This window comes from Suillus discolor (assembly GCF_016758755.1).
Source record: "Suillus discolor strain FC423 chromosome Unknown F5147scaffold_69, whole genome shotgun sequence".
Lineage (NCBI taxonomy): Eukaryota > Fungi > Basidiomycota > Agaricomycetes > Boletales > Suillaceae > Suillus > Suillus discolor.
The window spans coordinates 144,570-171,838 of NW_024541316.1; the positions used below are offsets into that span (position 1 = coordinate 144,570).

A 27,269-nucleotide genomic window follows, 5' to 3' on the forward strand; every position below is an offset into this window, starting at 1 on the left:
TGTGGAGATCTCTTTCTGCTACAGATCTAAGAACTTGTTGATGTCTTGACTCTTGACCGCTAGTTAGTGCGAGAACTTCAATTGACAACGTGTTGCGTGCTGTGGCTGAATGTAGAGGTGATTAGGTGATACGAAGCTCAGGTCTGATAAAAGATCTCCGTACGTGAATAGGACAATAGGACAAATCCGTTCGATCTTTCAAAAGAAGAGAATGCCTATTAGTCGTCGTCATTCATGGACTGCTGAATCTCATTCTTCCACAAATCTGAGAAGTCGTTGATGTCTCGACCACTACTCAGCGCGAGGGCTTCCATTGGCAGCATGTTGTGTTGGTAAGCTGGTGCGTTACGCGATGCGACCGGATGTAAAGGTGAGTCAATGATACGAAGCTCGGGTGTGCTCGACCCCTGCGTGAAGACCGACAAGAGTTCTTCGTACGTGAATAGCAGGGGATCCGTTCGGGGTGCGTATGGGTTGAAGTCTAGGACATGTCCCCGAGACAGATCACGCGTCATCAACACATCGAAGACGTCTTCAGAAGTGTGATGAGTGCGCGGACTACGACAAAAACAATGTGACGCATACAGTCTTGTTGTCCATGCCATTTGGATTTGATCTTGTCCTCCCAAAAACGCTGAAGCGTCTCTAAGACTTTATTTTGTGTTTGTGGCTCGTTCATGAAGTCATAGAAATTCGTATCGCGTTGTGATATCCCTGTACGAGCGTCGTTCGTGGCTTGCTGGAACAAGAATTAGAAAACAGGACGTGCCTATGAGACGGCCTTCACGAACGAAACACCTGAACTCGCGACTCCGGTCTATAGGGTACCATTTCCTCAAGACAAGCTCGAGTTGGTACGATGGCGGATTCGAGGGATCACATTGGCATCCCTCGAAGACCGCGTCGATACTTAGGTCGTGCGATATAAAGTCCGAGGATTTCAGCAGGATGTAGACGTCTGATGGCGATGTGCATTTAAGAGGCGAGGATGGTGGTAGCACCCATGATGCGTCCTGTGTTCGATGTGAACGGGGATCGATTTTGATGGAACGAGCTGACCTTTGGTGAAGAAAAGTTGAGCTTGGGGAAAATGGCGCCGTATTCTTTGATGATTTGTCTTATCCGCTCATCTAGATCGGGGAAGGAGAAGGATTGCCCAACTGCAGCGTCGTCTTCATCCTCCTGGTCCGAAGGAGAGCTTTCTGCGGGACTGGTGGTGGGAAGTGAGTACGACTGGAACAGATGGTGATTGTAGCCAACCGACACGTTTTCCGAGCCTTCTGGTACGAAAATGCCGTCAGAGTCGAGGTATTCCTTGAATGTTTGACTCAAGGGACGGATGATGGTGCTTTTGATGCTAATGGGGGAAAATGACGGATACCATGATGAAAATTGGAAGGAGAGTAGATAATCTGGTGTTTGTAGAGGGAAGATGCGATGCGATGACATGCCGGTCCAAGTACAGCCTGATCGAGAAAGCTAAGGGGCTACAGTTACTAGTGCTACTCTTCAACGAAAAACATTATGGTGTTGTAGTTGATCTGCGCGTTATCTTTGTATCTTGAGAACACTTCAAGCTTAACCGGTCCCTTCTCATGTTACTCGGGGTGAGCCTTGGTTCTTGAAGTAGACGACTCTTAGATTTAGGGGAAGAACGAATCGGTATAGTCGACTGAAGAAGTACATGAATTCTGAAACTGGTACCAATATTGTAAGGCCTTGGATCTAGTTCCTAGTGCTGGTATAATCAATAGATGAACAGTTCCACTACGAACAGGAATGAGAATGGACCATGCACGTAGCCTGATAGTAGCACTCACAGTCGCAATCATCATCAGAATTGAAGCGTTCGGCTGGCATGTCGAAATGGCCAACGCCGCGATCTTGTAAAATATTCGCGCGGGCATGAGAATCAACCCATCCGCCAAGGTTGGTGTCTTCATCGACATAGCACCCAATGGGCGGATGAAATTCTCCTCTTCTGCCAACAGAGTGGTCGATGACGCGTTCCACTAACAAAATGTCGTAATCCTCTTCAGCTTCGTTTGGTTCAATATCATTCAGTGCTGTAAAGTCGCTCCCGATGAGCATGCGTGCGGGTAATTGCTCCTTGCCACTCTTATTCTCCGCAGGAGGGAAATAGTATACTGCTCGGTTACTGGCACTGTGCGGGAGAAAAAATGGCTTCCGAGGCTTCCATACGGGCTGTTGATCCTCCTTGCCCTTCTCTTCTGTTGATCCAAACAACGGAATGCGGTAAACTTGCAGCAACTTTCTGCTGCAACTGAAGTAGAGATCCTTTGATGTCCAAGTGAGCGTGAATGGCATCTTCGATACGTGCAGCCGTGTAGTTTGGCCTAGCGCTAACTTCATGCAATGAATCTTCTGAGGTGACTTGGCAGTCTTTCTCCGAGAAAGACGGTACGTGCACACGAGAAGAGCTAGTTTAATGGGAGGCAGGGGTTCTGAGTCCTTCAATTCCGGAGCCTTCCCTTGTGCTTCAAGAGTGGCGATATGCAAAAATTCACCACATTCAGAAAAATGGATTTTCATGAAGACATGACCCGCTGATATTGGTCATCAGCATCGATTGCTCTGAGTTTTAGTGGACTTACTGTGGGGGGTTGATGGCTGCAGCCGCCGGGTGAAGTGCGTTTTGGCCAAGTAATACACAAACAGTATATTGCCATCGCCGAGTGGCCAGACGATCAGGGACTTCGTAGGGTGGAAGACAGGCGGCGAAGCAAACAGTCTACACTTGATTGGCTGCCTCAGGCGGAAGAGACGAGTGCACGATCGAGTGTCAAACACAGTGATGGTTGCTTGAGCCTTTTGCTTCTCTGCGCGTTCACTCCATGGTCCCTCCCAGTCGTGTCGTCCCTCGTGGCGAAAGAAGTGGTCGTCGAACACTTCATCATAGCTACTTTCTAAATCCTTTTCGTGTTCGGAAATGTCATCGCAGTCCTTCGAGTGGGCATTGATTTCAACACCGAAACCACTGATATCAAAGGAATGATAGCTCTCATTGTCAGTGTCAGTGTCAGTGTCTTCGTTGCCAAAGTGATTGGCCCATAGAGGGAGTATATCGTCTTCAAATCCGAAATTAGCAGAACAGTTGGTGTTGCCTTCACTTGTGCTCTCGTTGCTCGAATTTTCCGACTCAGTTCCGCGTTCGAACTCATCTTCTGAATCCGATGCGGTCTCTATGGAACTGTCTCCATCTTTAAAATCCTCATCCTCTTCTACCCATGAATCTTCATCGGCACTTGTGTCTAGGTCGTCGTCTTCATCACCTGCTCCGTCTGCTTTGATCTGCGTCACTCTGAGATCTCCTTTGGAAATCTTTGTTCGGGAAGTGAGAACGAGGAACTGACGACGACGTGCAAACTCCTCGAAGTAGATGGAGCGCAGATCGCACAGAAAGTATTGCGTAGGAATGGCGATAAATCTGCCATTTTTGGCTTGCCTGTACAGCTGGGTGCCAATCCGGAGGGTTTGACAATCTGGTCCGAAAGCAGCTGGTGCAGCCTTGCCTGTCTGTAAGGTAGGATCGGTTACGGACTCCGTATATAACTTCCAGTTGCAACTACTGGTGCTGAGTTGTATGGTCTGCTTGTGCTGGAGTTCCGGAGGGTGCTCTTTAGATAGATTCCAGCTCTCGCAAGAGCATTTGAGGATGGATGATCTGCTGACACGAGCTTCTAGCCTTGATACCCAAGAGATTAACTTCAGGCGATCATATGGTAGAAAAACATATTGACTGACTGTATCCGTAATATCATGACTTTGTCTCCTGTCTCACTGACCGCATCAAAAACGTACTGGACTCCATCAGAATCGACATCCGTTTGGAATGCAAAACATGTGTATTTGTCCTCCAATCGAGACAGAAAATTGTTCGGACCAAGAGCTCCGAACCATATGCGATCTAATTGTCCGATGTATGGGAGTATTTCGCATGTCTTTTCTCCGCCACACTGCTCGCAGCTAAGGAAATATATCCAGTCCTGCAAAAATCGGCGGTAGTCTCTCCAAAGCTTTTGACCAAGACCGGTTTGAGCTCGTGCAAACCATGATGGGAACACCCGCCGAAAATATGTGTTAAAGCCATTGTCTTCATTGGGACGGGAGAAGAACGAAAATTGCGCTTCTACCCATAGGCTCTGGACCTGCACGCAGGTCCAAAAGTTAGGAGAAGTGATGAAAGACTCAACACTACCTATTTCTGCGATAGTGACGTCGTCAAGGTGTTTGTCCCAGTACTTTGCTGCATACACAAGCAAAGGGCGACAATCGACCGGGTCTTCCGTCACGTCAAGCCACCTTCCCTCCCGTCTGACTAGTAGACCGGAATATCGAGATTGTCCCAGGTAATGTAAACAAGCGCGAGCCGGCCACTCAGCGCTAATACGAAGATTTGAGGAATTGTCGCACAGGATATTTGGATGGTCCACAAGGAAATCGCGCAGGGTAGAATGTAAGATACGACAGGTATATTGCTCCTCAGTGCAAGAATCATCTGTGCCATCGGTATTGATGAATTCGATGAAGGGTTGGACTATGGCACGGATGGTGTTGAAGTTGGGCTTGACCTTGTGCTGGAGTTCTTTGTGGGGCTCACTCTCCAAGCACGATACAGCCTCAGTAAGTTCTTTCAATCGCAGAGGACGTCGGGCAAAAATAACGAGTGAAAAGACTTTGCTGTAGTACAGTAGTATGTTCAGCATCGCAAGCATGTGGTAGAGTAAATGACCGACATACCAAGCTAGTGGGCGGTCAAGCTTCTCCATACACTCGAAAAATCTGTGATAATACTCTGCCAGAGTCTCCGGGAACCCTTTGAGATGTTCTTCCATCCTAGCGGTCGACCAACATTCTTCAAGGGCGTCTATCATGAACTTTGCCCAAATAAAACTACACTCGGCACGACTTTTCAACATTTCCAGGATAGGAGCTTGCTCGGAAGGACTCGACCATAGTAACCGAAGCTTAGAAACCTCGTCTGAGAAGTACAAAGCGAGATCGCTCCTCGTGTAGCCATCGATATCGAGGCTACGGCACCCCCGGAGTTCCTTGCTAATGCAATCCCGGCGCTGGCTACTACACCATACACGAACTCTGGTAGGAGAGTCGTCCACGAGCTTGGCGAGAAAACGAAGCACTAATACAGCATCATCCCACAAACTTTTCGTTGTCGTCTCCTCATCCAGACCATCGAGAAAGAAGTAGATCCTCGAATATCCTTCAATTAATGCCTTGATGACTTTTTGAACCCTTTCAAGGAGAGATTCGGGCGCATGTATGATTTTCTGCAATTCATCTGGAATTTCCTGCAGGCGCTGGCGGTATTGCAGGAGGAGTTGTGCTGCGAGAATAGACAATATCTGCTCTGGAGAAAGATGCTGCGCAAAGTCATAAAAGTGAAAAATCACCACATCCGATCCTGGGCTTTTGGCCAGGAATTCGATGGCGCTCGAACACAGAGTCGATTTCCCGGATCCAGGCGGACCATGGATCCACAAGATCGGTGATAATGGGGGATTGTTCTGCCATTGGAGAAATTCGTCATGGGAAAATAGCCATTGGCAAGTGATTTGGCTACGGCCACGTAAGTTCCTGCCTTGCAGTGCGAGACACTGATTGTTCAAGGACTCTGATGACAGCCAATCCAAGACTATGTCCAGCTTCCGCGTTCCATCGCACTCCCACTGAAAGCGGCGGTGATCTTCTACCCTGATCCTCTCTTCTCCCACCTCCTGCCGGACTGCTTTATTCGCCTGACGGTCCTCGCCTGACTCTTGGTTGTGAGGCAGGCCAGCGTATGCTTTAATCTTCACAACATCCTCACGCATGTGACTTACGATGCACCCCAACTTCTTTGTGCTGAAAGGTGTCCCGAACTTTGGTCCTAAGCCTATTGTCAGATCAAGCTCAGTTGTCGTTAAAAACTTCCTGACCTGACTTGGTGCATTCTTTATCAACTCTATGCCAGAAGCGGATAATATTGATGTAAGCATTACAGAGGGTACTCTGCATTTTTTGGTTTGTTTGGTACAGGTCGCCATAGCCAGCGATATTCTCTAGATGATCACTGAGAGAGGCCAACTCGTAGTGGATGGTTTCAAAGAGTCTCCCGTATTGATCAAGGCTCTGAAAAAAGGTGAAGTCGAGTAAACGTCACTAAAATTTATGTTCGACTAGGAACTTGACACTTGCATTGAGAGCAACCTTGAGACAGCCCCAGACGATCGATCCGATCGGATTCAAGGTGGCTAAAACGAGATGGTCAACATCCAGGAGGGCATCTACGACGAGCAAAAAATTGACTTAATGAATCCACGATACCAGTGAAGCTCGTCAGAGCGTTCATGAATGGGAGCAGATACGTGCGAACCACCTTCCGGGACTGTCTCTGGTAATCCTGACTCCGAGTCTCCACCTCTGTGATAGCTTCATTTATGGCTGTAACAGGATCATGCCATTCTGAGGCAAACTTTGAACATTTTTCGATGAATTTGACCTTTTTGATCTGGGACGAGTTGATGGTTGTGCGATACTCTTCCCAGGCCTGTTCAAAGAGAGTTTTCCTTGAGACAGAAGAGTCTAGTTGGCGAGTCAACATATCGACTTTTTTTGAACACGCACTTTGAGAACGGTAGGGACGTTTTCTCGTCTGGCTGATGCATGAGCGTTCAGTAGATGCAACCGTTTACAGACACTCGTCATAGCCAGCCTGGCAGTTAAGTATGTCATAGTTCACAGGCACAATGTCCTTCATGAGGCGTTCGGGTGGTCGCAAATCAGAAGCCTCGAGGTTGGAGCACAGCCTGAGAAGGTTCTCTAAAAGTGTTCAAATCTGCTGAAATGTTTGAACTTGTGGTATCCTGGAGGTGGAAACAATACCGCATTGCACAACGCGAGGCAGGCCTTAGACGTCTGGACTCCCGGAACGTTCCCAATGGAAGTACAAACGGTTAATAAACATTCTTCCTGTATACATGCGGTGGACACGCCAGCACTCACTCTGGAAAGGAGAAGGACGACTGTTATGATGGTACATGCGACTATCTACAACCAGGACCCCTGCAAACTGCCAAGACCCCTGGCACCCCTGCTGCTTGTCTCCCGCCGGCCTGCCTCTGCTCTGCTCTGCGCCCGACTCGCTTACACCTGCTAAGGTGTACCACTACAGCGGGGCAGCTATTGCCACTTATGATAGCCTAGAAATAATTTGGGAATTTGCCACATGTGGTGAGGTGCGATATCACTGGTCACTGGTTGAAACGTTGAGGGGGGTTGTAGTTCCCCGCAGATTCGATGGTTTGATCAGCAAATTAAAATAGCATGCAAGGCTCCACTGTCACCTGCCGCAAGTCAGCCAAGAATAAGTAATTTCATAAATGATGCATCGGGTCTAGGCCAGGCCCGAAGTTTGGGAAGGCCCGCCTGCAGGCTTAGCGCCAAAAGCTTCCATTCAAACATATAGTAGCATCAGTGAACCGGTGAACAGATGAGAATGATATTTAAAGCAATGGAAGGATAAAAGGAATGTATCCGCGTGTCTCGGATGCGAAGAGTGAAGCTCTTCGCATCGATGAGACACGCGGACTGCGTAGGCGTTCGGTTTGAAGCTTAAGTCAGAGTGCAGAGGATATAATATCCTTACAAGAAGATACGTGCAAGAATGACAATTGTGATGAAGTACGCAGCTGAGAATGAATCTGATGAGCACTGTTCGCAAATATCCTGTATGGCTTGAGGATACAATGAAGGCGAACTTACTGAGTTTGTAAAACATTGCATCTTGTGTGCCACCCGGAACGCCGTCTCGCGAATGTGATTTGTGCTCAGATGACAGCTGGTGTTCCCGAGCTTTGTTCCAATCCTGCATAGAATCAAGCACTGTGCGGATGTGTTTCACGTAAAGCGTTGTATCCGAATGTAACACGAGAGAGAGAGCAGTTGCCACAATGTTCTTGATCTATAATGTCGTTGGCACCATTACTTTCAACTATACGAAATGCAAGAAAGCACCGATTAACATACCTGACGGCCATTGAGCGTTTCCAGGGCCAAAGCATCAATTTCAGCCTCGCTGATCAAGCACCGGTGGGCATCCGATGCCTTCTTGATGAACGTCTTCCAGATCTGTCTCCGTGAGGTTTGGCACAGCGGTGGGTACTGTACCGTGAAGTGGATTCGGCCTGTTTTGCGATTGATTGAGGAATGCAAGTACAAAAAAGCGAAAGCACGTACTCTCGAATGCAGCATCACACTGTGAGACCAAGTTGGTCGTCAAAAACATGATTCCCTGAAAGTATTCCAGCTGCCGTAGAAAAATAGATACCAGGGCATTCCGCTCCACATCAGTCTCCCTCCTTTGTGACAGAAAAGCATCTGCCTCGTCGAGAAGAACGACTGCCTTCCACCGCTGGGCAAGTGCCAGAATCTGAGCCAAAGCGTTGTCTACGCTCTCAGGGCTGGATCCTAATTCGCCCGCTGAAATACAATACAAGGGACGCTTTGTCACCTGCCCAAAGGTGGCGTAGGTAGATGAAATCACGAGCAACATTAAGAAATACCTCTGCTGCTGCTTCCGCTGTAAGTGTCTTGCCACATCCAGGTGGACCTGCAAGCAATCCAACAAGACCTTTTCCTTTTCCCCGCACGAAGTCATCAAAGGTTGACGCACGCGATGCGTGCTGCTCCACTAATGCATGAATCAATTCCTTCCGTCCGTTGTCCAGGACCAGAAGATTGAAAGGCTCCAATGACCAGGACACGTCCCGCAGGCAGTCAAGAGCGAATCCACCTGAGACGTGTAAATTTGTGGCAGAAACGTGCAGAATCAAGCAGAAAAATTCTCGTACCCCACTGCTTTGTTTCGAAGCAAAAGCCTATGACAACAGGGGTGCAGATTATGTATTGCTCTTCCTCGAGTTCCTCTCGCTTCAACGGGATAGAAACCGGGAGATTGAGACTAGAGTTAGGCTGAAACATACGAAATGCCCAAGGATCGATCATAACGCGCCCGTACGCCTATATTGATTTGTTATAGGGCATACTATTAAGCAGGATTGGTTATTGCTGCTCACCATGCACTTTCGAAGGTCCTTATGGTCGTCCATGGGATGGTGGTCGACACAGGCAGCCATCCCGGAAATCTCACCATAAGTCTGGCATTGCAAGCTTGCAAATTTCCGACCCCGTTTAGCAGCAAGTTCGCGAATGTTGCGTCCATTTGAGTGATAGAGGAGAGGAAAAACAGACAGGCTTTGTATCTTTCGCTCTCCTTCGAAAGACGGGATCAGAAGCCTTTGGTTAGCAATTCCAAAATGCTTCCCGTCGTCAGTGATCACATGACAATGGATTGCAGCGAAGATTCCTTCATTTGTTCTCATTATCTCAAAGCGCGTAGCTCGGAGAATGTGATCCTGCTCGGTGAACTCGTGGTGACTGAAGACTAGGGTGCCATGACGGAATAATGTCCAAAGTAAATCGAAGGTGATAGACTCGTGTCTTGTCAGTGACTGAAAGTCGGCGAAGGTAGTTTGGTATTCCTCCCAAGTAAAGTGAAGGGCTACTTCGATTTCAGATATGAGCGAAGTGTTTGGAGTGCCTTTCGACCTTTCCAATTCTAGTCGTTCCTTGAGCTCATTGAAAGAGAAAAAAAGCAGCTTTTGATCACACTGAAATACATAATGAGAATTGCAATGCGATGTTAAAATATTTAATGTTTAGCTTACGACAGGGGAACTTCGCAAGAGGTCTAAACCCTCTACACCTCGGTGTATCTCCATGAGCACCTCGCAAAGTTCTTGACTTCGGATGTCAATTTCAGTCTTTGCGTGTCGACCCTTGATGTCCATGACTCGTCGGATGACGAGGACTGGTTTCTTTTGATCCAGTCTCTTGAGGTGCTTTGACTGTTTGTTTGTGTTCGTCCTGTTGTAGACGATTGCTGACAATCGTCTGAGGGAACTATCAAGTTCAAACACTGAGCATCCTGTTCTGGAGGTGCTTACGGATCAAAACTGTAACGAAGATTGACATGAAGAATTGGGACGATACGGAGGAACTCACTATTGGTCATAACGAACAATTCGTGCTTCCAAGGGCAGTGTTGTTGTTCCTACACCAGGCTCCGTACTAGACATGATACGAAAATTATGGGAATTTCTTGTGGACTGGGAACAACGCAGTGTGCCTTCAGCTTTATGTCTGATGAGAGTTACAGGTGGAAGACCACGTGTCGAGTGCCTGTACACTGCATATCATCTTACATCCGCCGTCACATTTGAAATGCAATGCCAAAGGTGAGTGGGTTCATACCGACTGCATAGCCGCAAGCTTCGAAAGGGTCGTCAAAATAGCAGGATGGAATGGGGTAAGAATGAGCCACCCCAAATCAAAACCGCCCTTAGATAGAACGGCATTTGGATACACGCAGCCAGGGTGTGCAGCTGATGCAAAAAATGACTTATCAGCATGAACCCGGGCAGCCAGACTTGATATCATGATGACTTGACTATCAACATGGTCAGGCTGTCGTTACAATGTGATGCCTACAACCTTTGTCTTGCTCTAGGTATATGTAGAAGCTGCAAGTTTAATGTTTCCTCCTTGAAGGTCTGATCGAGTAGCATGTTATAGGTGGCAAGTGATATGTTGCAAGAAGGGGTGCAGGTAGCAATTTCTGATCCGCTATGCGTCTTCAGGTCATCTAAGATCCACATCCTGCGCCTGGTTCCAGCCTGAGTAGAAAAGGCCCGTCTCAATCTTACTACCTTCTTCTTGCGAAGGAGAGATATGGGCGTTGCCAGCAGCCATACACGTACGATACTCCACATACCCCGCGTATTCCAGAAGAGAAGGAAAATTGCAATAGAAGGGACAGGACTGGGTGAGTGACACATATATGCCGAGTAAATGAATTTGCCGCTTGCTAACAGAGGAGCACACATCAAGAGCCTGGGAGGGAGAAAGGCCTCATGTCTATAGTATTATGTAATAACGCAGACATCTGCATTAGGTTGCAGTATGCCGTACTCGATGGGTTCAAGTTGTCGGAACAGTCAAATATCTCACTGTTCATCCGTTCACTGATACTTAGCTTGGCGGCCTACATACCTTATCCTCTGGCCAGAAGTATTACCCCAAAGGCACCAACCATAATATGAAGCAACGAATCGTGTTGCAAAGAGAACAATTTGTAGACTTCAATCCTGATGTTGTGATGTTCGCACCTCACCGACGCGAGACTCGAGTCGATCATTCTGTCTGAGATCGGTATCGTGTTATGGCTTGCTGGTATCGCTGGCTCCGTCTATACATATGGGTTCTGGACTGTTTTTTTTGGCTCTACCTAGTGCCTTACCTCTGGGTCAACCACTGGCTTGTCCTCATGACGTTTCTTCAACATACCGACCCACTTCTCCCCACTACCGTGCCTCCGAGTTTACTTTCCCCCCTGGTGCTCTGGCTACTTTGGACCGCAATCTTCTTGGTGGCTGTGGCTCGATTATGGGTTGGATCGGTGCTCAAGCTACCCACGGTATCTCTGAGACCCACGTCCTTCATCACGTCTCCAGCAAGATCCCTCATTACAACGCTTGGGAAGCCTCTAATGCTCTTTATAAGCGCCTTGGACAAGCAGGTATTAAGCTGGAGGGTGCTCCGGGTGGACGGGGGGGAAGTCTACAGGGTTTTCAAGGAATGCAAGGTCAGTATAATCTTTTCGTTCGCTATTATCGATCAATCGTCGCTCATGGATATATCTTTCTCGATCCTAGAACTTTTTGATGTCTTGACTGCTAGTAAGCGCGAGGACTTCAATTGGCAGCATGTTGTATTAGTGCGTTGCGTGCTGTGACTGGATGTAGAGGTGACTCGGGACGATACGAAGCTGCGGCAAGGTCTGACAAAAGCTTTCCGTACGTGAATAGGACAATTCGTTTGGGGTGCATATGGATTGGATTCTAGATCTAGAAAACGATCTTTCAAAATAAGGCCGTGTCTATTAGTCGTCATCATTCATGGACTGCCTGCTGAATCTCATTCTTCCACAAATCTGAGAAGTCTTTGATGTCCTGACCGCTACTCAGCGCGAGGGCCTCCATTAGCAACATGTTGTGTTGGTAAGCCGGTGCGTTACGCGATACGACCGCACGTAAAAATGAATCGATGATACGGAGCCAAGGTGTACTCGACCCGTGAAGATCGACAAGAGCTCTTCGTACGTATGTGAATAGCAGCGCATCCGTTTCGGGGTGCGTATGGGTTGAAGTCTAGCCGTGTCTCCGAGACAGGTCACGCGTCATCAACACGTCAAAGACGTCTTCAGAAGTGTGACTCATGAGTGCGCGGACTACGACAAAAACGATGGGACACATACAGTCTTGAAGTTGTCTGGTTCTGACTTATTCAGGTTTGCGCGTTATCTTTGTATGTTGAGAACACTTCAAGCTTTAACCGGTCACTTCTCATGTGAGCTTTGGTTTTTGAAGTCGACGACGAGTCAGGGCTCAACTAGATTTAGGAGAAGAACGAATCGGCATAGTTGACATACTGAGGAAGTACATGAATTCTGGAAACTGGTACCAATATTGTAGGGTCTCAGATCTAGTTCCTAGTGCTAGTATAATCAATAGATGGACGGTTCCACTGTGAACAGAAATGAGAATGGACCATGCACGTAGTCTGAGATTAGCATTCACAGTCACAATCATCATCAGGATTGAAGCGTTCAACTGGCATGTGAGGGTCTAAATGGCCAACGCCGCGATCTTGTAAAATATTTGCGCGGGCATGAGATTCAACCCATCCGCCAAGGTTGGTGTCTTCATCGACATAGCACCCAATGGGCGGATGAAATTCCCCTCTTCTGCCAACAGAGTGGTCAATGACGCGTTTCACCAACAAAGCGTTGTAATCCTCTTCAGCTTCGTTTGGTTCAATATCCCTCAGTGCGGTAAAGTCGCTCCCGATGAGTATGCGTGCGGGTAATTGCTCCTTGCCGCTCTTGTTCTCCGCAGGAGGGAAATAGTATACTGCTCGGTTATTTGCACTGTGCGGGAGAAAAAATGGCTTCCGAGGTGTCCACACGGCTTGTAGATTCTCTTTGGCCTTCTCTTCTGTTGTACCAAACAACGGAATGCGGTAAACTTGCAGCAACTTTCCACTGCAACTGAAGTAGAGATCCTTCGATGTCCAAGTGAGCGTGAATGGCATTTTCGTTACGTGCAGCCGTGTGGTTTGGCCTAACGCTAGTTTCATGCGATGAATTTGCTGAGGAGGTGACCTGGTGGTCTTTCTCCGAGAGAGACGGTACGTGCACACGAGGACAGCTAGTTTGATGGGAGGTAGGGGTTCTGAGTCCTTCTTCAATTCTGGAGTCTTTCTTTGTGCTTCAAGGGTGGCAATATGCAAAAATTCACCACATTCAGAAAAACGGATTTTCATGAAGACCTGACCCGCTGATATTAATCATCAGCACCGATTACTGCGATTTGGATCGGACTTACTGTAGGGAGTTGATGGCTGCAGCCGCCGGGTGAAGTGCGTTTTAACCAAGTAATCCACAAACAGGACATTACCATCGGCGAGTGGCCAGACGACCAGGGACTTCGTGGGGTGGAAGACAGGTGGCGAAGCGAACAGTCTACATTTGATTGGCTGCCTCAAGCGGAAGAGACGAGTGCACGATTGAGTGTCAAACACAGTGATGGTTGCTCGAGCCTTTCGCTTCTTTGCGCGTTTATTCGACAGTCCTTCCCAGTCGTGTTGTTCCTCATTGCGAAAGAGGTTATCGTCGAACACTTCAGATGGGATAGCATCATCTTCAGAACTGCTTTCTAAATCTTCTTCGTGGTCGGAAACGTCATTGCAGTCCTCAATATCAAAGGAACGACGGCTCTCGTTGTCTGTGTCTGTGTCTTCGCCGCCAATGTGATTGGCCCACGGAGGGAGTATATCGTCTTCTAATTCGAAATTAGCAGAAGAATCGGTGCTGCCTTCACTTATGCTCTCATCGCCCGAATCCTCTGACTCAGTTCCACATTCAGACTCGTCTTCTGAATCTGATGCGGTCTCTATGGAACTGTCTTCATCTTCCGGGTCCTCGTCAAGTCCATCCCCCTCCGAATCTGATGCAATCACTATGGAACTGTTTTCATCTTCCGAATCCTCGTCAAGTTCGTCCCCTTCTACCCATGGGTCTTCATCACCCGCCCCGTCCGCTTTGTGCCGGGTCACTTTGAGATCTCTCCTGGAAATCTTCGCTCGGGAAGTGAGAACGAGGAACTGACGCTGACGTGTAAACTCCTCAACGTAGATGGAGCGCAGATCGCACAAAAAGTACTGCGTAGTAATGGCGACAAATGTGCCATTATCGGCTCGTCTGTACAGCTGGGTGCCAATCCGGAGGGTTTGACAATCTGCTCCAAAAGCAGCTGGCACAGCCCTGCCTGCCTGTAAGGCAGGGTCGCTTACGGACTCTGCATACAAGTTCCAGTTGCAACTACTGGCAGTAAGTTGTATAGTCTGCTTGTTCTGGAGCTTTGGAGGTTGCTCTTTAGATAGATTCCAGCTCTCGCAAGAGCATTTGAGGATAGATGTGCTATTAACACGAGCTTCTGGCCGCAATACCCTATATGTTGACTTCAGTGATCGTATGGTAGAAAAAAATATTCACTGACTGTATCCGTAATATCATGATTTTGTCTCCTGCCTCACTGACTGCATCAAAAACATACCGGACTGCATCAGAATCGAGACCCGTTTGGAAAGCGAAACTTGTGCATCTGCCCTCCAATTGAGACAGGAAATTGTTTGGACCAAGAGCTCCGAACCATATGCGATCCAATTGTCCGATGTATGGCAATATTTCGCATGTCTTTTCCCCGCCACACTGCTCGCAGCTAAGGAAATATATCCACTCGTGCAAAAATTGGCGGAAGTCTGTCCAAAGCTTTTGACCAGGACCGGTTTGAGCTCGCGCAAACCACGACGGGAACACCCGCCGTACATACATGTTGAAGCCATTGCCCTCGTCGGGACGGGAGAAGAACGAGAATTGTGCCTCTACCCATAGGCTCTGGACCTGTATGCAGGTCCGAAAGTTAGGAGAAGTGATGAAGGACTCGACACTACCAATGTCAATATTGACGTCATCAAGGTGCTTGTCCCAGTACTTGGCAGCGTACACAAGCAAAGGGTGGCAATCCACTGGGTCTTCCTCCACATCAAGCCACCTTCCCTCCTGTCTGACTAGTAGGCCGGAATATCGAGATTGACCCAGGTAACGTAAACAAGCGCGAGCCGGCCACTCAGCGCTAATACGAAGATCTGAGGAATTGTCGCACAGGATATTTGGATGGTCCACAAGGAAATCGCGCAGGGTGGAATGTAAGATACGACAGGTATACTGCTCCTCAGTGCAAGAATCATCTGTCCTATTGGTATTGATGAATTCGATGAAGGGTTGCACGATGGTACGGATACTGTTGACATTGGGCTTGGCCTTGTGCTGGAGTTCTCTGTGGGGCTCACTCTCCAAGCACCACACAGCCTCGGTAAGTTCTTCCAATCGCAAAGGACGTCGGGCAAAAATAACAAGTGAAAAGACTTTGCTGCACAGTTATATGTTCAGCATCCCAAACATTTGGTGGAGTAAATGACAATCGTACCAAGCTAGTGGGCGGTACGACCTCTCCATACGTTCGAAAAATCTGTGATAATACTTTTCCAGAGTCTCTGGGAGCCCTTTTAGAAGTTCCTCCATCCTAGCGGTTGACCAACCCGCTTCGAGGGCATCTATCATGAGCTTTGCCCAGATAAAACTACATTCGGCACGACTTCTCAGCGTCTCCAGGATACAAGTTTGGTCGGAAGGACTCGACCACTGAAGCTTGGAAACCTCTTCTGATAAGTACAAAGCGAGATCGCTCCTCGCGTAGCCATCAATATCGAGGCTAGGGCGTCCCTGGAGTTCCTTGATAATGCGGTCCCGGCGCTGGCTACTACACCAGACACGGACTTTGGTAGGATAGTCGTCTGCGAGCTTGATGAGAAAACGAAGCACTAATACAACATTGTCCCATGAACTCTTCATCGTAGTTTCTTCATCCAGACCATCGAGAAAGAAGTAGATTCTCGAATGTCCCTCAATTAATGCATTGATGATTTTTTGAGCCCTTCCAAGGGGAGATTCAGGCGCATGCATAAGTTTCTGCAATTCATCCGGAATTTCCTGCAGGCGCTGGCGGTATTCAAGCAGTTGTCGCGCGAGAATAGACAATGTCTGCTGTGGTGAAAGATGCTGCGCAAAGTCATAAAAGTGATAAATCACTACATTTGATCCTGATCTTTTGGCTAGGGATTCGATGGCGCTTGAACACAGTGTCGATTTCCCGGATCCAGGCGGACCATGGATCCACAAGATCGGTGATGATGAGGGATCGTTCTTCCATTGAAGAAATTTGTCATGGGAAAACAGCCATTGGCAAGTGATTTGGCTACGGCCACGTAAGTTCTCCTCTTGCCGTGCGAAACATAGATCATTCAAGGATTTCGAATCTGATGACAGCCAATCCGAGACTATGTCCCATTTATGTGCTTCATCCGACTCCCGCGGAGCTGCTTCATCCACATGACGGTACTCCCTCGACTCTTGCTGACCAAGTCGACCGGCGCAGTCTTTAATCTTCTCGGCGTCACAATGCATGTCGTTTATGATGCCTCCCAACTTCTTTGTGCTAAAAGGTGTCCCGAACTTGAGTCCTAAGCCTATTGTCAAATCAAGCTCGGTTATCATTACAAACATCGATCTGACCTGACTTAGTGCATTCTTTATCAACTCTATACCAGAACCGGATAACATTGATGTAAGCGTTGCAGAGGACCTCCTGCATGTCTGCGTTCTTTTGGTACAGGTCGCCATAGACAGTAATGTTCTTTAGATGACCACCGAGAGAATCCAACTCGCAGTGGATGTTTTCAAAGAGTCTCGCGCATTGACCAAGGCTCTGAAAAAAAGTAGAGTTGAGCAATGAGTATCACTAAAATTTACGTTCGACTAGAACTTGGCACTTGCATTGAGAGCAACCTTGAGACAGCCCCAGGCAATCGATGCGATAGGATCCAAGGTGGCTAAAACAAGATGGTCAATATCCAGGAGGGCATTTATGACGAGCACGGAATTCACTCAATGCATCCACAATACCAGTGAAACCCTCCAAGGCATCCACGAATGGGAGCAGGTACTTGCTAACCACCTTCTGGGATTGTTTCTGGTAATTCTGATTCTCCACCTCTGTGATCGCTTCATTTATGGCTATAACAGGATCCCGCCATTCTGAGGCAAACTGGGAGCATTTTTCGATGAATTTGACCTTCTTGGTCTGAGACGACTTGATGGTTGTGCGATACTCCTCCCAGGCCTGTTCAAAGGGAGTTTTCCTTGAGACCGAGAAGAGTTTAGTTGGTACATTAACATATCAACTTTGAACACGCACTCCTGGGAAGTTGTATTGTCTGGCTGATGCATGAACGTTGAGTGGATGTGACTGTTTACACAGATGTTCCTCATAGCCGCAACCAGCCTGGCGGTTATATACGTCTGGACTCTGTAGATACTAGACACAGGTCCTTCATGAGGCGCTTGGGTGACATAAGTGATATCACAAATCAGAGGCCTTAGGACTGGAGCACAGCCTGACGAGGTTCTCTAGAAGTATTCAAATCTGCCCGATAGTTCGTGAACCTGGAGCGTACCCTGGGGCCTGGGGTTGGAAATATCACATTGTAGTAGTACAACCCTCTTGGAACGTTCCCAATGGAAGTGCAAACAATCAATAACAGAACTTTGTATATACTTCCAGTGAGGAATTCGTTACATCATACGTACATGGAGCGAGGTGCGATATCACTGTGATCACTGGTTGAACGTTGAAGCGTTGAGGGAGCTATCATTGTGATCCCCCGCAGATTCTACTAGTTCCGGACCAGATAGTTCGATCAGCAAATTCAGATGAGCGTTCAATCAGCGCGCAAGGCTCCACTATCACCTGTCTGGACTCTGCAGGTCAGCTAAAGAATTTTAATGATAATGATGTGGCGTATCAAGCTTCCATTCATGTCACTGTGCACACAACTGAGCGATGAGCGTTCGAGCGTTCAACGGTGATCCGACATCAACGCAAACCCGACAATAGCGGTACAATGAGAATTCTTAGGCCTCACAAACTGAGGATCGACACCAGGTAGTACTAGTAGACTAATCGCGCCGCCCGAAAACAAGTCCATAAAAACATTCTGTTTGCGCATTAGATTTAATAGGTCAGGTTCGCCAAAAAGTAAAAGGTTTACTGTGGCTAATCACGAGTCCTTACTTGCCCAAATCTTCCTCTCGCCACATGGTTTCTATTCCAGAGCCAGTCGAACATGAAGCCTAATTTATAATGGCATGTGGTCTGCGATAATATGCGGTAGACCCTACAGAACAGACATCCAACCGTGTACTACGTGTTGAATTGTGCCCATTGAGTGGCGGGTAAAAACATAGCTAAGTGTCTAAATTCCAGGGCGTAGTAGTGCAATATAAAGTCCAATCAATGACATGTGGCCAAGTTTGGCCAGCTTATGCACTCTTAAACAAGAAGAGATATGCAAGAATAACAATCGAGATGTGTGCAACTGAGATTGAATCTGATCAGTACTGTTCGCAAATATCCTGTATGGTCCGAAAGTCCCCACAGGATACAACGAAGGCAAACTTACTGTAATGCACTGCACTTTCAAGTCGTATGCCAGCCGGGACAGCGACCCGCAAATCTGATTTATGCTCAGATGCCAAATAACTTGTGTTGTGGTGTTCCCGAGCCTTGTTCCATTCCTGCATAGAATCAAGCACTGTACGGATGTGTTCCACAGAAAGCGGTGTATTGGAATGTAACGAGAGGGAGAGAGAAGTTCCCACAGTGTTCTTGATCTATAATTCCGTTGGCGTTTATTTTAAACTATACGAAATGCAAGAAAGCAATAATCAACATACCTGACGACCGTTGAGCGTTTCCCGAGCCAAGGCATCGATTTCGGCCTCGCCGATTAAGGACTGGTTGGTATCCAATGTCTTATCAATGAATGTCTTCCAGATCTGTCTGCGCGAGACATGAGACAGCAGCGGGTAGTGCACCGTGAAGTGAATTCGGCCTGTTTTGCGATTAATTGAGGAATGCAAGTACAAAAAAGCAAAAGTACATACTCTCGAATGCAGCATCACACTGTGAGACCAAGTTGGTCGTCAAAAATATGATTCCCTGATAGTATTCCAGCTGCCGTAGAAAAATAGAGACTAAGGCATTCCGCTCCACATCAGTCTGCCCCCTCTGTGACAGAAAAACATCTGCCTCATCGAGAAGAACGACTGCTTTCCACCGTTGGGCAAGTTCCAGAATCTGAGTCAGACCGTCATCTACATGCTCAGGGCTGGACCCCAATTCGCCAGCTGAAATACAATACAAAGGACGTTTTGTCACCTGACCGAAAGTGGTAAGGGTACATGAAATCATGAGCAATGTCGAGAAATACCTCTGCTGCTGCTTCCGCTGTAAGTGTCTTACCACATCCAGGTGGACCTGCAAGCAATCCGACAAGGCCTTTTCCTTTCCCCTCTACAAAGTCATCAAAGTTCGACGCACGCGATGCGTGCTGCTCCACTAATGCATGGATCAATTCCTTGTGTCTGTTGTCCAGGACCAGACGATTGAAAGGCTCCAATGACCAGGATACGTCCCGCAGGCGGTCAAGAGCGAACCCACCTGAGACATATAAGTTTGTTATAGAAAGGTGCAGAACCAAGCATAAAAATTCCCGTACCCCACTGCTTTGTTCTGAAGCAAAAGCCCATGATAACAGGAGTGCAGATCATGTATTGCTCTTCCTCGAGTTCCGCTCGCTTCAACGGGGTAGAAACCGGGAGATTGAGACTAGAGTTAGGCTGAAACATACGAAATGCGCCAGGATCGATCATGACGCGCCCGGAAGCCTATATTGATTTGTTATAGGCCATACTATTAAGCAGGACTGGTTACTGTTGCTCACCCTGCATTTTCGAATATCCTTATCGTTGACGACACAGGCAGCCATCCCGGAAATCTCACCATAAGTCTGACATTGCAAGCTTGCAAATTTCCGACCTCGTGTGGCAACAAATTTGCGAATGTCGCGTTCATTCGAGTGTAAGGAGAGAGGAAAAACAGACAGGCTTTGTATCTTTCGCTCTCCTGTGAACGACGGGATCAAAAGCTCTTGTTCAGAAATTCCAAAATGCTCGCCGTCGTCAGTGATCACATGGCAATATATTGCAGCGAAGATTCCTTCAGCTGTTTGTACGATGTCAAAGCGCGTCACTTGGAGAATGTGGTCCTGCTCGGTAAACTCGTGGCGATTGAAGACCAGGATGCCATGACGGAATAATGTCCAAAGTAAATCGAAGGTGATAGACTCGTGTCTTGTCAATGACTGAAGGTCAGCGAAGGTGGTTTTGTGTTCCTCCAAGATAAAGTAAAGGGCTACTTCGATTTCAGAAATTAGCGGAGCGTTTGGCGTGCCTTTCGACCTTTCCAATTCTAGTCGTTCCTTGAGCTCGTTGAAAGAAAGAAAGAGCAACTTCGTGTCACACTGAAACACATAATGAGAATTTTATTGCAATGTTAAAATATGTGATGTTTAGCTTACGACAGGGGAACTTCGTGAGAGTTCTAAGCCCTCCACACCTTGGTGTATCTCCATAAGCACCTCGCAAAGTTCTTGACTTCGGATGTCAATTTCAGTCCCTGTGTATCGGCCTCTGTCGTCTATGACTCGTCGGATGACAAGGACTGGTTTCTTTTGATTCAGTCTCTTGAGGTGTTTTGACTGTTTATCTGTGTTCGTCTTTTTGTAGACGGTTGTTGACAATCGCCTGGAAGAATTGTCAAGCTCAAACGCTAAAAATTCCGTTCTGGAGATGCTCACGGATCGAAACTGTAAAGAAGATTGATACGAAGAATTGGGATGATACGGAAGAACTCACTACTCGTCATAACGAGCAATTCGTGCCTCCAAAGGTACTAGCGTTGTTGTTCCTACACCAGACTCCATACTAGACATGATGCAGAAAAATACAACGACTTCTTGTGGATCGAGAATGACGCAGTGTACCTTAGCTTTATGTATGTGAGAGTAGCACAGGTAGAAGACCACATGTCGAGTGCCTGGACACTGCATAGAATCTTACAGACCCTGTCAAATTTAAATGCCCTCCATAGATGTCGGATCAAGTGGCATGTGATAGGTGAGTGATATGTTGCAAGAAGGGGTGATAAGTAGCCTCCATTAGTCCGTCATAGTTGCATCATAGCCTTATGAGGTCCACCTCCTGCACCTAATTCCAGTCGAAGACGTCTCGACCTTACTTGCAATGGAGATACCCCGCATGTCCTGTGTATTCTATAAGGGTCAGACCGTAAAGAACGACACAATATGTACCAGGATTCCGTTGACGATCACATATCTGTATAACTATTGCACGTATTGCAGCTACATTGCAACGGGGTTATAACGTAGGTGGACAAATGGCGGGTGCTCGTAGGCGATTGCAACGATGGCGAGTAATTTCATCAGTTGGAACTTGATTGCGAGCGCTTGGCAAAATCCGGAGTTTTCCCTGATGTCTGGACTCTGATGGAACTGTCGTTTGGTGCCTAACGTAAACGCACCGATCCAGGTTGCGCCTTCTCATCGAATAAATAGAAGTAAATAGGATACTGGGCTTAGTCACCTTGATACTTCCCCACAAGCTTTCCCATCTCCTCAAAGACGATGATGAACCAGTACGAAAAAATGTTCGCGGAGTGATGGACAGCGAGTGAATCGCCCCTTCGCATAACACGACCATCGTTCCGGAGCGCGAGATCGCAAGACTAGGCATTCTATTGTGAACATGACTGCAGGTCAGTCATCAATGCATCACCCTCATACGTGCGAGTATCACATTAAGTCTCCGGTATCTGACCGGGACGCCCGGTGCGTAATCATAATGAGCTCGAAGCCCCTGCCTTAATTTACGTGGCAATCCCAGCTTTCATTGTGACTGCCTTATCCAAGACAAGTCCCGCCATGTCTTCGCAAAATTCATTGACTAGTGCCAAACCATTCCATTCCGTTTCTCATGACTACGAGGATCTCTATCGTAATGCTGAACCCTGTGATTTGTCCTGGATGTTGCAGTCTCCACCGCCAGGACAAGTGCACAGGGTCAACATTTAACACTGAATATATCTGCATTCACAATGTAAACCTTCGCTAACACTGGTCTTCATACACCAGGTTCACTGCCACTCAAGACGAAGATGGTACATTGTTTTTACTTGAGATGAAAATTGATTTATGAGGTTGCTGGTCAGTTCATCAGACGATGCCTTCCAGCTTACGATAACGGGGTTGGGAAAGTCCAAAGATGTAGCATTATGGCCATAGAAGGGTATCGCCATGCGTGCATAGCGTCGTCGCACTGATCAGAAGTGGCGAATGGACGATAAGGATCATGCCTTCTGATGTCTTAATATCATAGTATTTGCTTGGTAACTCGGCGGCCGAAGCTTTGTTCATTTTATACTGACTTGGTGACCAAGAATTCGGAAAGGTCCACATTCGAATATCGTTAGCACGACAGACCTCAGAATATAGTCTATCTGAAGATGCGCATAAATATTGCCAGTGGTGGACTGGAGCGCTATCTCTACATGGCGAAGTGAACACAGGATATCGATGACAGATGGGACCCCCCTTAAAAGACAGAATGAAATGGTGCGCAACTCCCTCAGCTTCAACCCTAACACCCACTAATCATTGGTGATTAAGCACTGAGGACGTCTGAAAAGTGCTTCCCATGAGTGATACTCCAGGCTCTTCAAGCTGACCATCTGCTTACCAATGATTTTGAATGCCTGGAAGGTTCTGTTGCGCATTCTCGAAATACGCCCAGCAGCAACAGCATGCATACGTTGTCCCGAAGCTGCCTTGTGGGTGAGGACTGAATTGCTGTTAGCAAGCTGTCCCATAAGCAACGCCTTGTGTGCTTCTATTGACGACTCATACAAGGGCTGGACAGGGCCATAATGGCTTCGTAAAAGGTGTTGTCCATCTCCGCTGCAGACGATGCATCATCGCATGTTCATGTGACATGCTCAATCCGACTATAGTGTGTCGATACTCAGGTTGTGCGATATGAAATATGAGGATTCAGGTAGGATGTAGACGTCTGGTAGAGATGTGTATTTGAGAGGGTGGTGGTAACATCCATGATACGTCTTGTCAATTTTAACAGGGACCCCTTTAGAAAACAACCAAGTCCGCCTGCCGCCTGAAGATAGGTACTGCACCATAACCTGTAAACGTCCTGGAATATTTTGATGACACTGAGTTCAAAACAGACCGGAGGATGCGTGCAGAGACTGCAGAGTGGAAAGGAAGTGCAGCATCCTTCCGAACTTGAAAAAAAATCTACGTCCCCGACTCTACGAAGTAGGGAGGGTTCTGTCAGCTCCAAACGTCCATACACCTGTATGCAAATGTGCGCGTGAAGTTTTTTCCTTTTCCTTCCTGGGAGGTGGGTTTTGTCAGACACCGTTGTGCAAAATTCTGTTGTGGGAAAGTGCTGACCAATGGACGGTCCTTGTATTACATTGACTAACTGCCCTTAAGTTCTGAGCCTTCTCAACTCTGAATCACTTCCTCCACGTCTAGTGCTGGCCCCAGAGCTACTGCCATGTGCACGTACCTGGGTATGTGAGACAGTGAAAAGCCAGTTTGAGACCCACCAATTTCTGTAAACTAACTCAGAACCGGTGTGAGTCCTCTGATTACCCAAACCATTGAACTTGTTCTTTTATACTCGCCCCGTTCACCAAGCATACGCATAGTATTTATATGTCATCCACGACATATTTCAATATTATTGGGCTAACGGAGTTGGGGACTGGCGCTCGCCGCCGCTACGATTATGTAATTAAATGTTCAAATGGGCTGAAGCCTGAAATTGCAGAATCACGTCTTTCTCACTGGCAGTGAATTGGATCAGGTTTCTGCTATCCAGGTTCTGTAATAAAATCCTGCAGGACATCCATAGGTTACTTCCAGACTTCCCCTGCAGCTACTTACTAACCGATACTAATTTCCTGCGTAGATGAATTCATGATATGATATCTCCACACAATGAGCCCCGGGCCTGGTTATATTACAAGCAGCTAACGTAGTTGCCACTTCGAAGCCTTGCTATTGTTCGCCTCTATGATATTCCAAGTGTAACGTTATGATGCTTCTACTACTGACCACCATATAAAAGGGCTCAGGTACTAGTAGGAAGTATGTCATCGAGAAGATGATTCCCTCCAGATCACTTTCATCTCTTCTTACCTTACCGGCGCTTGCCTTCTTCTCTCTGCCAGCGAGCGCTTTTCCTGATCCTCGGACAGCGTCAAGCACGGCTACTCTCAAGCTCGCCGTTAGAATAAACTCGTATGGGACCAAGAACATCGCGACTGCAGATAGAGCTCGAATCCAAGCTCTACAAGCTGGCGGCAGCTCTTCCATCAGTGCAACCAATGATGTGATGATATACACCGCTGACATCGGCGTGGGGAGTCCAGCAACGTACTGTAAGCTGCTCATGCCTCTGCCATTTCTTTATCTGACGCATTATCAATTTCATACAGACACAGTCCTAGTAGACACAGGAAGCTCAAATACCTGGATCGGGGCTAACAAAGCTTATGAGAAGACTTCTACAAGCCAGGACACAGGCAATACATTCGTGAGTATCTGTTCTTACGTGGCACATACATTTGATCAAACCGTTTCCAGAGTGTTCAATATGGCGATAATAGTTACGTTTCTGGAGAGGAATATACGGACACCGTAACGCTCAACTCTGACCTGGTCATTGATAATCAATCTATTGGCGTCGCATCTAAATACTCAGGGATGGGTAACCTGGATGGACTTCTTGGCCTTGGACCAGTTGATTTAACTGACGACACTGTCAGTAATACAGATGAAGTTGCAACTGTGACGGACAACCTCTATAAGCAGGGAACAATCAGTTCGGAAGTACTCGGAGTGTTCTTCACGCCTGCTTCCTCTGATGACAGCAGTGGCGAGCTCACATTCGGCGGTTATGACGCCTCCAAGATTACTGGAGACGTCAGCTACGTGCCGATCACATCGCAATCTCCAGCGAGTGAATATTGGGGCATCGATCAATCCATCAGATATGGGTCTACGCCCATTTTGGATGAGACCGCTGGTATCGTCGATACCGGAACCACCCTGATTCTGATTTCCTCCGGTAGGTATCCTATATGACATCAAAACCCTTCTAATCCACCATTCAGATGCCTTCGATAAATATCAGTCTGCCACGGGGGCGACCTTCGATGAGACCGTTGGCTTGTTACAAATCTCATCCGACCAGTACACAAAGCTTTCATCCTTGTATTTCACTATTGGTGGGGTTACTTATGAGCTCACCCCGAATGCGCAAATCTGGCCTCGGTCGTTGAACACCGCTGTTGGCGGTACCACCGACGGCATATACCTGGTCGTCGGTAGCACTGGGAGCCCCAGCGGTTCTGGCTTGGATTTCACGAATGGCTATTGTTTTCTGTACGTTGAGCTGCAATTTTTTTGCCGAGAAAATAAAATACTAAGTTGTTCTTCCATAGCGAGCGGTTTTACTCGGTGTTCGACACGACAAACTCCCGAGTCGGTCTCGCCACCACTGCATACACCGATGCGACAACAAATTAAATCCCTCTTTTCGAAAAACTACCGTTCTATTCGTATCAGCATATTTATCCGACGTACCTTACTTGTTGAATGTGCATTGCATGAATGAGATATCGTGTTCAGACGGACAATCGAATACCGGTAGAATCCTAATGGGATGTCTCCTTGTGAGTGAAGCAAGTTTTGACCCAATAATACCGTCTTCAAAGTTTATGTTCTGCACCGAGCCTGTAATTCGGGTTGCCACGCAACGATCACGCTGCGAGAAAAGGCGCACAACCAAAACCAAGTATACATTGATTGACATGTCTAAGTCCTCTAAACCTCCCCGACCATCTTGATAATGTTACCTCGAATCATGTTGCGTTCATTGCACCTCCAGAAATCTGCCAGAATCTCTGCCAGTTTTGTCGGACCGTCCTAATTTCACGTCAACATACATGAGTAAACGTTCATCAAGTAAGCGATGAACCTCGTGCACGAGACGTCCCACACCCGAACCAGCCATGACTTCCAGCCAAAATTTGCGCTGCATCTGACTGACCGTGAGTGTCGTATCACGGCGCTCTGCACCTGGTGATACTAAGAGCCGTGCATAGCGGAGCCCGAGGAGTAAGGACGAAAGCGACGGGAACCAGCCTGGAAGAACTTTGATATAAGTAGGTGTGCAAGTCAAGGGAGTAAGCGTAGGCTCACTGTCCGGGAGTGTGTACACCACTTGTATTTGAATTCATTATTTGCGCGCGTGAGGCTGAGTCGTCCTAAGTAACAGATCAGCTGAGGACTTCCCAACTCATAACTGGCTGGCAATCTCGATGGCTGTCGCAAGGGACCCGAGAGCCAAGCTCGAATATATGGAATGCGCGTGTCGGGCAGGTAGAGGTGAATCAAGACCTCTCACGAAGCCACATGATTGGACAATTGTGACTTTGATCTGACTGTCCTACAGAAGCCACGGTGCAACGAAAACACGTATCGTAGTCTCCGCGTCGTATCAGCGAACCAGCAACAATGATTTATGAGAGCCAATGCTACTGGTTTGCAGTTACGATGCAAATAAGTACTCCTCGTATAAATGATAAACAGCCGCGTGTCAAGTTAACTCATGCACACAGGAGTGCCATGGACGCCTCGAGCGCTCCCGAAGATCGAAGAAGGTAGATGAAGCATCATCACACATCGATCTTTGCCATCTGGAGTGTTCTACGAGAGCAGGATCTAGTGGAAAGGTATGGGATACATTGTGAGTTGGAACTAGTACACGGTCTGAAGAACAGTTATCTCACTGACGGAAATGCGATACGAGCATCTTGTCTTCAGGAGAGTATTGTATATTCCGTGACGAAAGTCGTGATATCAAGTTCATGTGTCGTCTAGGTTGTGGAACAGGCCAGTGGGACACCCTGACATGAACGGAGGATGGAGGATGGAGGATGGCGAGG

General features: G+C 47.5%; 7 protein-coding genes across 7 annotated transcripts; 2 read left to right on the plus strand and 5 right to left on the minus strand.

Moving 5' to 3' along the window:
• Positions 1 to 95: 95 nt before the first annotated feature.
• On the minus strand, positions 96 to 1,482 carry F5147DRAFT_716458 (D123-domain-containing protein). Its single transcript, XM_041438600.1, has 6 exons — positions 1,265 to 1,482; positions 1,060 to 1,210; positions 770 to 1,013; positions 586 to 714; positions 194 to 532; positions 96 to 171 (listed from the first exon to the last, which is right to left on the minus strand). Exons 1-5 carry the CDS (start codon positions 1,447 to 1,449, stop codon positions 219 to 221), a joined length of 1,023 nt encoding a protein of 340 aa, XP_041288247.1. The 5' UTR covers positions 1,450 to 1,482; the 3' UTR covers positions 96 to 171; positions 194 to 218.
• A 161-nt stretch (positions 1,483 to 1,643) lies between these two features.
• On the minus strand, positions 1,644 to 7,021 carry F5147DRAFT_716462 (uncharacterized protein; the record flags this gene model as incomplete). The annotated part of the gene is made up of 10 exons (XM_041438601.1): positions 6,718 to 7,021; positions 6,646 to 6,677; positions 6,292 to 6,587; positions 6,177 to 6,180; positions 5,958 to 6,148; positions 4,762 to 5,908; positions 3,766 to 4,701; positions 2,616 to 3,706; positions 1,799 to 2,567; positions 1,644 to 1,767 (listed from the first exon to the last, which is right to left on the minus strand). The coding sequence occupies exons 1-10, from the start codon at positions 6,724 to 6,726 to the stop codon at positions 1,644 to 1,646; spliced, it is 4,599 nt and encodes a 1,532-aa protein (XP_041288248.1). The 5' UTR covers positions 6,727 to 7,021.
• Positions 7,022 to 7,442: 421 nt separating this feature from the next.
• On the minus strand, positions 7,443 to 10,093 carry F5147DRAFT_763534 (P-loop containing nucleoside triphosphate hydrolase protein; the record flags this gene model as incomplete). Its single annotated transcript, XM_041440646.1, has 9 exons — positions 7,443 to 7,709; positions 7,783 to 7,981; positions 8,047 to 8,204; positions 8,257 to 8,530; positions 8,583 to 8,812; positions 8,871 to 9,039; positions 9,096 to 9,689; positions 9,747 to 9,961; positions 10,084 to 10,093. 9 exons carry the CDS (start codon positions 10,091 to 10,093, stop codon positions 7,663 to 7,665), a joined length of 1,896 nt encoding a protein of 631 aa, XP_041288249.1. The 3' UTR covers positions 7,443 to 7,662.
• A 974-nt stretch (positions 10,094 to 11,067) lies between these two features.
• On the plus strand, positions 11,068 to 11,951 carry F5147DRAFT_378095 (uncharacterized protein). The gene is made up of 2 exons (XM_041429467.1): positions 11,068 to 11,722; positions 11,793 to 11,951. Exons 1-2 carry the CDS (start codon positions 11,335 to 11,337, stop codon positions 11,870 to 11,872), a joined length of 468 nt encoding a protein of 155 aa, XP_041288250.1. The 5' UTR covers positions 11,068 to 11,334; the 3' UTR covers positions 11,873 to 11,951.
• A 648-nt stretch (positions 11,952 to 12,599) lies between these two features.
• On the minus strand, positions 12,600 to 17,780 carry F5147DRAFT_716479 (uncharacterized protein). The gene is made up of 9 exons (XM_041438602.1): positions 17,514 to 17,780; positions 17,204 to 17,457; positions 17,093 to 17,148; positions 16,832 to 17,024; positions 15,687 to 16,779; positions 14,697 to 15,629; positions 13,524 to 14,647; positions 12,717 to 13,475; positions 12,600 to 12,663 (listed from the first exon to the last, which is right to left on the minus strand). Exons 1-9 carry the CDS (start codon positions 17,585 to 17,587, stop codon positions 12,644 to 12,646), a joined length of 4,506 nt encoding a protein of 1,501 aa, XP_041288251.1. The 5' UTR covers positions 17,588 to 17,780; the 3' UTR covers positions 12,600 to 12,643.
• Positions 17,781 to 18,402: 622 nt separating this feature from the next.
• F5147DRAFT_378131 (P-loop containing nucleoside triphosphate hydrolase protein) lies at positions 18,403 to 21,399 on the minus strand. Its single transcript, XM_041429468.1, has 10 exons — positions 21,074 to 21,399; positions 21,016 to 21,024; positions 20,737 to 20,962; positions 20,101 to 20,679; positions 19,876 to 20,044; positions 19,588 to 19,817; positions 19,262 to 19,535; positions 19,052 to 19,209; positions 18,778 to 18,988; positions 18,403 to 18,693 (listed from the first exon to the last, which is right to left on the minus strand). Exons 1-10 carry the CDS (start codon positions 21,265 to 21,267, stop codon positions 18,638 to 18,640), a joined length of 2,106 nt encoding a protein of 701 aa, XP_041288252.1. The 5' UTR covers positions 21,268 to 21,399; the 3' UTR covers positions 18,403 to 18,637.
• A 3,022-nt stretch (positions 21,400 to 24,421) lies between these two features.
• Positions 24,422 to 25,848, plus strand: F5147DRAFT_778320 (acid protease; the record flags this gene model as incomplete). Its single annotated transcript, XM_041442113.1, has 5 exons — positions 24,422 to 24,698; positions 24,756 to 24,853; positions 24,904 to 25,387; positions 25,434 to 25,704; positions 25,764 to 25,848. 5 exons carry the CDS (start codon positions 24,422 to 24,424, stop codon positions 25,846 to 25,848), a joined length of 1,215 nt encoding a protein of 404 aa, XP_041288253.1.
• Positions 25,849 to 27,269: the final 1,421 nt, after the last annotated feature.

Excerpts from the sequence above, each read along its gene's own strand:
- F5147DRAFT_716458 (XM_041438600.1), bottom strand. The coding sequence starts at position 1,449 with ATGTCATCGCATCGCATCTTCCCTCTACAAACACCAGATTATCTACTC. Across the intron at positions 715-769 it reads TCGTGAAGGCCGTCTCATAG|GGATATCACAACGCGATACG; the intron begins GCACGTCCTGTT and ends ACGCTCGTACAG. Across the intron at positions 533-585 it reads ATGGCATGGACAACAAGACT|ACGTCTTCGATGTGTTGATG; the intron begins GTATGCGTCACA and ends ACACTTCTGAAG.
- F5147DRAFT_378095 (XM_041429467.1), top strand. The coding sequence starts at position 11,335 with ATGGGTTCTGGACTGTTTTTTTTGGCTCTACCTAGTGCCTTACCTCTG. Across the intron at positions 11,723-11,792 it reads GGGTTTTCAAGGAATGCAAG|AACTTTTTGATGTCTTGACT; the intron begins GTCAGTATAATC and ends TCTCGATCCTAG.
- F5147DRAFT_716479 (XM_041438602.1), bottom strand. The coding sequence starts at position 17,587 with ATGAGGAACATCTGTGTAAACAGTCACATCCACTCAACGTTCATGCAT. Across the intron at positions 16,780-16,831 it reads TAAAGAATGCACTAAGTCAG|GACTCAAGTTCGGGACACCT; the intron begins GTCAGATCGATG and ends CAATAGGCTTAG. Across the intron at positions 12,664-12,716 it reads TCCTGATGATGATTGTGACT|TGGAACCGTCCATCTATTGA; the intron begins GTGAATGCTAAT and ends TTCTGTTCACAG.
- F5147DRAFT_378131 (XM_041429468.1), bottom strand. The coding sequence starts at position 21,267 with ATGCAGTGTCCAGGCACTCGACATGTGGTCTTCTACCTGTGCTACTCT. Across the intron at positions 20,680-20,736 it reads TCTCACGAAGTTCCCCTGTC|TGTGACACGAAGTTGCTCTT; the intron begins GTAAGCTAAACA and ends TATGTGTTTCAG. Across the intron at positions 18,694-18,777 it reads TGAAAGTGCAGTGCATTACA|TTGCACACATCTCGATTGTT; the intron begins GTAAGTTTGCCT and ends ATTCAATCTCAG.